The sequence below is a fragment of the Lepidochelys kempii genome, chromosome 6, assembly GCF_965140265.1.
Source record: "Lepidochelys kempii isolate rLepKem1 chromosome 6, rLepKem1.hap2, whole genome shotgun sequence".
NCBI lineage: Eukaryota > Metazoa > Chordata > Testudines > Cheloniidae > Lepidochelys > Lepidochelys kempii.
This window is the reverse complement of record NC_133261.1, coordinates 41,772,312-41,783,623: the sequence shown is the minus strand read 5'-3', so window position 1 is coordinate 41,783,623 and position 11,312 is coordinate 41,772,312. Positions and strand designations below refer to the sequence as shown.

The 11,312-nt window shown below is 43.6% G+C and overlaps 1 protein-coding gene across 1 annotated transcript in view; it reads right to left on the bottom strand.

Moving 5' to 3' along the window:
- Positions 1–11,312, bottom strand: part of LOC140912745 (uncharacterized) — a 101,248-nt gene that overhangs the window by 82,389 nt on the left and 7,547 nt on the right. The window contains exon 4 of the mRNA XM_073347739.1: positions 4,935–5,553. Coding sequence (XP_073203840.1) covers positions 4,935–5,553 — 619 coding nt within the window. The remainder of the gene's footprint in view (positions 1–4,934; positions 5,554–11,312) is intronic.

Sequence of the window (11,312 nt, the reverse complement as noted above, 5' to 3'; positions counted from 1 at the left end):
ATTGACGCATTATTTTTTTTTTAAACAAGCGTCATCAGCATGGAAGCAAGTCCTCTGGAATGGTGGCCAAAGCATGAAGGGGCATACGAATGTTTAGCATAGCTGGCCACGTAAATACGTTGCAACGCCGGCTACAGAAGTGCCATGTGAACGCCTGTTCTCACTTTCAGGTGACATTGTAATTAAGAAGCAGGCAGCAGTATCTCCCGTATACTATAAGCAAACTTGTTTCTCTTAGCAATCAGCTGAACAAGTAGGACTGAGTGGACTTGTAGGCTCTAAAGTTTTACATTGTTTTGTTTTTGAGTGCAGTTATGTAACAAACAAATCTACATTTGTAAGTTACACTTTCACAATAAAAAGATTGCACTACAGTATGTGTATGAGGTGAATTGAAAATTATTTCTTTTGTCACTTTTACAGTGAAAGTATTCGTAATAAATATAAAGTGAGCACTGTGCACTTTGTATTCTGGGTTTAATAGAAATCAATATATTTGAAAATGTAGAAACATCCAAAATATTTAATACATTTCAATTGGTATTCTATTGTTTAACAGTGAGATTAATCATGATTCTTTTTTTTTAGTTAATCGCATGAGATAACTGCGATTAATTGACAGGCCTAGTTAAAAGTTTAAGCTCTGCACTGCCTGGTTAAACACAATGTCTCTAAACTTTGTAAAGCCAAATTTTAAAATTGATTAAAAATTTTTACAGATTACTCCTTTAAAATAAAACACTTTAGTATAACCTTGCTTAAAATACTTTACAGGTTATTTTGGACTAAGTAGCAGCTTGTGTAATTTTACAGTTTGTTTAGAGGATCAACACTTATTTGGACTACAAAATATGAAGACACTAGTTACTAGTGCTAATTTTTGAATTAGTCACTAGATATTTCAATTGATAGCTGTTCATCTTTCATTTATAATTTGTCAGTTTACAAAACACTAAGCTATTCTATCATTTAAATGTTTGCATAAAGTTGTAGACAATGTAATCAAACTACTTCAAAATTAAACTTTTTACAGGAAGAAGTGGGTGGGAAAAATTTCTCTAAAAAGGAAGAATTTTTCAAAGTTAATTCTTTCATGCCCCAAGCCTTCCGTACCTTCATTCCTATCCCCCTCTAATCTTCTGTTTAGGGATACTCATTTAAACATAGATATATGGGAAACCTTTTTAAAAATAACTGATACACTAAGGCGGGGGTGGGGAGGCCCTCATTTATTCAGAACTATCATCACATTTTCAATTTTACCTGCTCTGCTCTTTAGAAGTACAATTATTATTGGAGGGTGAGAGACAACATTTTTATTGGAGAGCATTTCTGAAATGGGGTTTGGAGGAGTAGGGGAAATAAAATGCATTGTTGATATTCAATATTATAAGTGCATCTGATTTTGTCTTTTGGAACAGACATGTGTGGGGTGGGGGTGATATTTTAAAAGTGAACAGAGTGAGGTTTTGTTATTAAGAGCTATCAACTCAAGTCCTTGTTTCTTATATTAAATTGTATTTGTTGATACTGTGCTTTTACTTCTGTTTTCACAGAACAGATCTAAGATGACAATGATACATCACTTCTGTACTCTTTGGGTATGTCTACACTACGGAATAAAGTCGAATTTATAGAAGTCGGTTTTTTAGAAATCGGTTTTATATATTCGAGTGTGTGCGTCCCCACAGAAGATACTCTAAGTGCATTAAGTGCATTAACTCGGCGGAGTGCTTCCACAGTACCGAGGCTAGAGTCGACTTCCGGAGTGTTGCACTGTGGATAGCTATCCCACAGTTCCCGCAGTCTCTGCTGCCCATTGGAATTCTGGGTTGAGATCCTAATGTCTGATGGGGCTAAAACATTGTCGCGGGTGGTTCTAGGTACATATCGTCAGGCCCCCCTTCCCTCCCTCCCTCCCTCCGTGAAAGCAAGGGCAGACAATCGTTTCGCACCTTTTTTCCTGAGTTACCTGTGCAGACGCCATACCACGGCAAGCATGGAGCCCGCTCAGGTAACCGTCACCGTATGTCTCCTGGGTGCTGGCAGACGCGGTACGGCATTGCTACACAGTAGCAGCAACCCATTGCCTTCTGGCAGCAGACGGTGCAGTACGACTGATAGCCGTTCTCGTCGTGTCCGAGGTGGTCCTGGCCACGTCAGCTGGGAGCGCCTGGGCAGACATGGGCGCAGGGACTAAATTTGGAGTGACTTGACAAGGTCATTCTCTTTAGTCCTGCAGTCAGTCCTATTGAACCGTCTTATGGTGAGCAGGCAGGCGATACGGATTGCTAGCAGTCATACTGTACCATCTTCTGCCGGGCAGGCAAGAGATGAGGATGGCTAGCAGTCGTACTGTACCATCTTCTGCCGAGCAGCTATGAGACGTGGATGGCATGCAGTCCTTCTGCACCGTCTGCTGCCAGCCAAAGATGTAAAAGATAGATGGAGTGGATCAAAACAAGAAATAGACCAGATTTGTTTTGTATTCATTTTCTTTCCCCCCTCCCCCGTCTAGGGGACTCATTCCTCTAGGTCACACTGCAGTCACTCACAGAGAAGGTGAAGCGAGGTAAATCTAGCCATGTATCAATCAGAGGCCAGGCTAACCTCCTTGTTCCAATAAGAACAATAACTTAGGTGCACCATTTCTTATTGGAACCCTCTGTGAAGTCATGCCTGAAATACTCCTTGATGTAAAGACACCCCCTTTGTTGATTTTAGCTCCCTGAAGCCAACCCTGTAAGCCCAGTCGTCAGTCGCCCCTCCCTCCGTAAGAGCAACGGCAGACAATCGTTCCGCGCCTTTTTTCTGTGCGGATGCCATACCAAGGCAAGCATGGAGGCCGCTCAGCTCACTTTGGCAATTAGGAGCACATTAAACACCACACACATTATCCAGCAGTATATGCAGCACCAGAACCTGGCAAAGTGATACCAGGCGAGGAGGCGACGTCAGCGCGGTCATGTGAGTGATCAGGACATGGACACAGATTTCTCTGAAAGCATGGGCCCTGCCAATGCATGCATCATGGTGCTAATGGGGCAGGTTCATGCTGTGGAATGCCGATTCTGGGTTCGGGAAACAAGCACAGACTGGTGGGACCGCATAGTGTTGCAGGTCTGGGACGATTCCCAGTGGCTGCGAAACTTTCGCATGCGTAAGGGCACTTTCATGGAACTTTGTGACTTGCTTTCCCCTGCCCTGAGGCGCATGAATACCAAGATGAGAGCAGCCCTCACAGTTGAGAAGCGAGTGGCGATAGCCCTGTGGAAGCTTGCAACGCCAGACAGCTACCGGTCAGCTGGGAATCAATTTGGAGTGGGCAAATCTACTGTTGGGGCTGCTGTGATGCAAGTAGCCCACGCAATCAAAGATCTGCTGATATCAAGGGTAGCGACCCTGGGAAATGTGCAGGTCATAGTGGATGGCTTTGCTGCAATGGGATTCCCTAACTGTGGTGAGGCCATAGACGGAACCCATATCCCTATCTTGGCACCGGAGCACCAAGCAGCCGAGTACATAAACCACAAGGGGTACTTTTCGATAGTGCTGCAAGCTCTGGTGGATCACAAGGGACGTTTCACCAACATCAACGTGGGATGGCCGGGAAAGGTACATGACGCTCGCATCTTCAGGAACTCTGGTCTGTTTCAAAAGCTGCAGGAAGGGACTTTATTCCCAGACCAGAAAATAACTGTTGGGGATGTTGAAATGCCTATATGTATCCTTGGGGACGCAGCCTACCCCTTAATGCCATGGCTCATGAAGCCGTACACAGGCAGCCTGGACAGTAGTCAGGAGCTGTTCAACTACAGGCTGAGCAAGTGCAGAATGGTGGTAGAATGTGCATTTGGACGGTTAAAGGTGTGCTGGCGCAGTTTACTGACTCGCTTAGACCTCAGCGAAACCAATATTCCCACTGTTATTACTGCTTGCTGTGTGCTCCACAATATCTGTGAGAGTAAAGGGGAGACGTTTATGGTGGGGTGGGAGGTTGAGGCAAATCGCCTGGCTGCTGGTTATGCGCAGCCAGACACCAGGGCAGTTAGAAGAGCACAGGAGGGCGCGGTATGCATCAGAGAAGCTTTGAAAACCAGTTTCATGACTGGCCAGGCTACGGTGTGACAGTTCTGTTTGTTTCTCCTTGATGAAACCCCCCGCCCCTTGGTTCACTCTACTTCCCTGTAAGCTAACCACCCTCCCCTCCTCCCTTCAATCACCGCTTGCAGAGGCTTATTGCTTTGGGAATACATCAGGGCATCTCGAGTGTGTTTCTTTTTTCTTTCTAAGCTTCGCTAGCCTCTGGGAAGGAGAAGATCCTGTGATCATTGAAACACATGCAGCTGGTGGAGAAAAAAAAAGGGACAGCGGTATTTAAAAAGACACATTTTATAAAACAGTGGCTACACTCTTTCAGGGTAAACCTTGCTGTTAACATTACATACATAGCACATGTGCTTTTGTTACAAGGTCACATTTTGCCTCCCCCCACTGCGTGGCTACCCTCTCAACCTTCCCCCCTCCCTGTGGCTAACAGCAGGGAACATTTCTGTTAAGCCACAGGCAAAAAGCCCAGCAGGAATGGGCTCCTCTGAGCGTCCCCTGAAGAAAAGCACTCTATTTCAACCAGGTGACCATGAATTATATCTCACTCTCCTGAGGATAACACAGAGAGATAAAGAATGGATGTTATTTGAACGCCAGCAAACATACACTGCAATGCTTTGTTGTACAATGATTCCCGAGTACGTGTTACTGGCCTGGAGTGGTAAAGTGTCCTACCATGAAGGACGCAATAAGGCTGCCCTCCCCAGAAACCTTTTGCAAAGGCTTTGGGAGTACATCCAGGAGAGCCGCGAATGCCAGGGCAAAGTAATCCTTTCACATGCTTGCTTTTAAACCATGTACAGTATTTTAAAAGGTACACTCACCGGAGGTCCCTTCTCCACCTGCTGTGTCCAGGAGGCAGCCTTGGGTGGGTTCGGGGGGTACTGGCTCCAGGTCCAGGGTGAGACACAGTTCCTGGCTGTCGGGAAAACCGGTTTCTCTGCTTGCTTGCTGTGAGCTATTTACAACCTCCTCCTCCTCCTCCTCATCTTCTTCTTCTTCTTCTTCGTCCCCAAAACCTGCTTCCGTATTGCCTCCATCTCCATTGAAGGAGTCAAACAACACGGCTGGGGTAGTGGTGGCTGAACCCCCTAAAATGGCATGCAGCTCATCATAGAAGCGGCATGTTTGGGGCTCTGACCCGGAGCGGCCATTCACCTCTCTGGTTTTCTGATAGGCTTGCCTCAGCTCCTTCAGTTTCACGCGGCACTGCTTCGGGTCCCTGTTATGGCCTCTGTCCTTCATGCCCTGGGAGATTTTAACAAAGGTTTTGGCATTTCGAAAACTGGAACGGAGTTCTGATAGCACGGATTCCTCTCCCCATACAGCGATAAGATCCCGTACCTCCTGTTCGGTCCATGCTGGAGCTCTTTTGCGATTCTGGGACTCCATCATGGTCACCTCTGCTGATGAGCTCTGCATGGTCACCTGCAGCTTGCCACGCTGGCCAAACAGGAAATGAGATTCAAAAGTTTGCGGTTCTTTTCCTGTCTACCTGGCCAGTGCATCTGAGTTGAGAGTGCTGTCCAGAGCGGTCACAATGGAGCACTCTGGGATAGCTCCCGGAGGCCAATACTGTCGAATTGTGTCCACAGTACCCCAAATTCGAGCCGGCAAGGCCGATTTAAGCGCTAATCCACTTGTCAGGGGTGGAGTAAGGAAATAGATTTTAAGAGCCCTTTAAGTCGAAATAAAGGGCTTCATCGTGTGGACGGGTGCAGGTTTACATCAATTTAATGCTGCTAAATTCGACCTAAAGTCCTAGTGTAGACCAGGGCTTTGCCTTTCATTTCTCTTTGTTTCCTTTCAGTTGTAAGGCTTTAAACCCAACTTCAAAACCCTTCACCCATCCCTGGAGAGTGATTTATAAAATTGTATTGCTACGCTGTATGGAATACTGGTTGGAGCAAGTTTTCTCTGTTCAGGGCAAGTACACCTGTATTCCCTTTCTGTGATCCCTCAAGGGCACCTGCTCTAGGCTCCTCAGCCATCACTTCTCTTCTGAGACAAACACGTCTTTACCCTTCTCACTGGCGTTTTTTCAAGCTGCATAGTTCCCTGCTTACACTCTAATATTCCCAGCAAGCCAGACTGCCTAAATGGGCCACCATCTGAGTTTTGCTTTCTCTTTGAAAGCTAGGAACACGTGTAATTGACAGCAGTCACAAATTACCACTCAGCTCTTTATATAAGCACACAGAAATTACAGAGAAAACATTAAGAATAAAAACCTACACACATACTAATAAGCTTATCAGAAGTCAGCCATTAATCGTATAGGTGCCTTAGTAGGTCAAGTTCTTCCAAACTTTCCCTAAGGATTGGGGTCCCCCTCTGTTCGATAGAAAGGTTCTGTATGTTTGCTGGATCAGAAAGAAGGCCTTGAGTCAGTTTAATATCAGACTATCCAAAAGTCCTTTCTTTGTCTGTTGGTCTTGAGAGAAACTGGTTGATTTAATATATGTGAGCCTCCCCAGAAGGAGATACTGCTCTGAGGTGGTTACAAACTGGCTGATTTGCCTTAATCACCACCCACCGTTTTTAGTTCCTGGATGAGCTTCCCTCCCACCTGGAATAACACAATCATACATAAACCATTCATTTTAAACAATGGATCCCAAAAATACTGCAGGATGTTACAAGCTCTGTCACACCTCCCCCATAAAGAAGTTACATACAATCCCAGCACACAATAATACATAAACTTCATACTATAAGGTATTTTAAGGACATTGCAGGATATTGCCATACCCGTCACACAAATGGCTGGATATCAGCATTTCTAAGTTCTGTTTCCAGTTCTGTCAAATGAATAATGTTGGACAAATCCCTTGATTGCTCTTTAGTTGGATAAAATGAGGATATCTACCTTTTTATTAATGTATTTTGAAATCTAATGAAAGATACTAAAAAATGAATAATTTTACACTTAATGGGCATAGTGAAGGAGCAAAACAGTAAGTACTGTGTGAAAAGTGAGTCAGAGAAATACCCACTGACTCATGAGGGGCTTGAGGAGTTAGATCCTGCTCCCATTAGTCAATGAGAAATTGACTTCAATCAAAATTTAGTGGGTACTTTGAATATCCCTACAACCATGCTGCTGTCAAAATTGCTTAGGAAAGATTGCATGTTTTAATAACTAACTGTGCATGTAAAATTAACTAGAGTTTGTTTTAATGGAATAGCTCTTTCCTGAAACAAAGCCCAGCCCTAGCTAGTGCATCATAGAAGAATTTTACCTGTGGTTAGATTAGTACCACCAGTCTTGGGGGGGAAAAGAAGGAACACTTGTAAGCAAATAATGAAACCACTAGATTACTGTGATCAGTAGTTCTTTTAAAACTATGATTATCAACCTTTTTTCATATTGTGACCCCATATTACAAAAGAAAAGTTTTGGGGCCTCTCCATCTAGCCATAAAAAAGGGATGGGTGAGTTGTGAGCCTGATGTTGAGAACCTATGCTTTAAAACATATTCTGCCTCATTTGTATTTGTGTCTGTAACAGATTTATCAGCTATAAATTTTCATAGCAAGAAAGGTTAATAAATGGATTTTCTTCAGAACCTGCACACATTCCCCAAATGTACTGGCTGTTCTATCTGTAATTTTAACAATAACTCCTGACTGCTTTGTAATACATATAATAAATCTGTTTCCAAAACAGTATTATTCTAGTAAGATTAGGCAATAAAAACATACTAGAGCACTTCACTCTGCCCTCAAACCCTCTGCCATAATAGGAAACTGTACAGTATATTTGACACTGAGTGCTTGCTTTGCCCCCCTCCCCCCCATAATGCTGAAGATGCACCAGTCTCCATATTAACATGAAAAGCAATCTCTCAAAATAAATGCTTTCAAAACCCAACCACAGCAGAAGGGAGAAATACTTAATCACCCTGCAACAGAAACTTTAAGCACAAGTGAAAATATACATAAAAGATCTGAGGACCAAAAACTGCTGTTAAATTATAAAGTTCTAGTGTGTTAACTACCTAATCTCTTCACTCAAGGGATTATCCAGTGACTGCCTAACACAACAGCTCTCACTCGGGGTGATCTGCAGAAAGCTGGTAGGTCACAGGTTGCAAGTTCCATTTTCTTAGTCAAGAAGTTTATACAGATATCCAGGTTTTTCATCACAAACGATCCTTGTTGCCTCCAGTATGGGTCAGTTATTGCACCAACATAGGGAACAGCAAGATGGGCTGCAAGCCAACACCAGGAGCTATCAGAGATGGGAGCCAAAAGGAGCAGAGAAATGTCTACAGATGAGAACTAGGTAGCACGCTGCACGTTTGAGAAAAACGAACAAAGCAGTTGAGGTAAGACGTAGAGGAAAAAGAAAAGGATGTCCAGGAGCAAAAGGAAGTAGAAGAAAAGCCAGGACACTGCTAGCATTTGGGGAGTAGGGGGTGTAGACAGGCTGAGGGCTTGGCTACACTTGCGAGTTACAGAGCATTAAAAGAGCCCCGAGCGCATTAGCTCACTACCCGTCCACAATTGGCAAGGCACGTAGAACACTCTGACTCCATGGCTAGAGCGCTCCTGGTACTCCACCTCAGCAAGTGGAATAACGTTTTGTACACCCCCGCTGGAGTGCCGCGGCACTAGTGTGGATGCCCTGGTCTGTTAGTGCGCTCTGATCGGCCTCCAGAAGTGTCCCACAATGCCTGTTCTAGCCACTCTGGTCATCACTTTGAACTCTGCTGCCCTGCCCTCAGTTGACCAACTGTCAGACCCGCCCTTTAAATTCTCTGGGAATTTTGAAAATCCCCTTCCTGTTTGCTCAGCCAGGCATGGAGTGCTCTCAGTGAATCCTTCCAGGTGACCATGCCTCTACGTGCCAGGCGATCCCCAGTATGGAGCAATGGCAAGGTGCTGGACCTCATCAGTGTTTGGGGGGAGGAAGCTGTCCAGTTCCAGCTGCGCTCCAGCCATAGGAATTCTGATACCTACGGACAGATATCAAGGGACATGATGGAAAGGGGACATGACCGAGACGCACTGCACAGCAGGATTAAAGTGAAGGAGCTGCGGAATGCTTACCACCAAGTCCGTGAGGCAAACAGCCACTCTGGTGCTGCCCCGTGACCTGCCGTTTCTACAAAGAGCTGGATGTGATACTTGGGGGTGACCCCACCTCCACTCCGAGTACCACCATGGACACTTCAGAGCCCAGTTCAACAAGGCAGGAGGAGGAGGAGGAGCAGCAGCAAAGCGGGAGCAAGGGTGCTGAGGCAAAAGAAGACACCCCGGAATCCACTAGAATCATGCAAAATCCACTTTGCATGTAATTTGTCAATTCTTTGCATTTTGGTCCCCACACAACCTTTAATAATCAGTGTTTCAAGTTCAAACAAACCAGAAAACTCAAAGTGAAACCCTGCAGAATCTGACACACTTTCTTTGGTTTTGGGTTACAACTATAAGAAACCTGAGTGTTCTGCATGGTTTTGAATAAAACCATAAATTCCTTCCTGGAAAAAACCCACTCCCTGCTCTTGTTTTCTGAAGGATTGTGAAGATGTGGGCATCAATTTGGCTTTATAACTAGAAAAGTTTAATCTGCTTTATTCGAAAGGTTTTGCCCAGCTGTTGTTTTTAAAGTCCTAGATCTGTTGGAGACATTACACAGTAATATACTGATCTGTCCTCTGCACATGATGAACAAAGGAATTAAAACAATAATATACTCTGTTTATGATACTCAAATTTGCTACTGGCATAAACAGGTTCATCTTCATTTATTTGAAATTAATTTATCAATATATGATAAAGAATCTACAGACGAATTCTAGAACTAGAAAACCAAGTGCAGAGCTAGAAACCCAAGTGCAGAATTTGTGGGAAATGAGATTGCATTAATGTAACTAGTAGCAGAATTCCACTTGCAGAAAGAACCCAGTTCAATTTTGAAATCCCAGGCACTGTGTTCAGGGCCAGTGTGGAAAAAAATATTAATAGTAAAGGGAGTGGGTATGATTTGGAATCACAGAGACAATAAACACGGAACATTACAGTGCCCTTTTTGCAGTCTATTTGACACAGAAAGTAACGTAAGTACCGAAGCCTTCACTATTGTCTACATTTAACAACAAAATCCTATCCTAGCTTGGACACTACTACAATTTAGAATGCCCCCTAATCGTCATGGAGTAAAAGCCTAAAAAGAAAAGTTAGCCAGAACTCAGTTTAACATCTTCCCTGCAATTCATAACTTCTGTGCCAGTTCATTACAAATCCAATTTTAGTTCAAACTATAAATACAGTTTTGTAGCCTTCACTATCTTCAATAGAATTGGCCTGAACAATTTGACAAAAACTGAAAAGTCAACATAAGACTAACTTCCATCCTGGGAATGGCAGTTCTTATAATGTATCAACAGTGGACCCAATCCTGTTCCCACTGAAGTGAACTGGAGTTTGACTATTAATCTCAGTTAAAGTAGGCCCAAGAAATTTAGATGAAAACATAGCATAGGCATTCTGAAACATTTTCATTGTGTGGACACTTTTATAAAGAGGATGTCTTTATGTACCACCCACCCTCTCCCTCTTTTCCCAACAGTTGTGCACATGCTCTGTTACTTTGCTCCCTTTTCTTCCTCTCTCTTTCCTTACTGCTTGGTCAGAACCACCTACTGCACAATAGTGGATTCAGTTGCACCACTGGACACATCTTTTCCCATAGCGGATTCAGTTCTACTGCTGACTTTGGTCCCTGAAAGCAGCTTGACCTAGAAGAGGCAGCTAAAGTAGTTTTTTCCTTATTTTCAGCTACTTTTATAGGCTTCCAGGCTTTTCTTTGTGGGGCCACTTGATTACCGTAGAAGCAGCTGAAACAAGGAGGAGGAGTCAGCACCATAGACCAGCCTGCTGTCTGCAGTCTACAACTTGGAAACTCTAGAAAACAAATCCTAATTTTATAGATAACAAAGATGTTTAAAAAGATCAGGAAAAATATTTTCTTCTGGATATCAGTCTGTTTCAATTACAGTTTAAAAATGGCATCATAGAAGCATAAGGTCCCAAATTCTTGGAACAATATCTCCCAACTTCATTTGGGAACTAACAACTGAGACTACTAAACATAACTTGGTAATAGAAAGCCTTACTAGCAGATCTAGTTTAAAAGCCCTAAAGGTCTAGAAATCTTACTTTTAAATGGAGATTTATTGTTACATTTCTAGTAT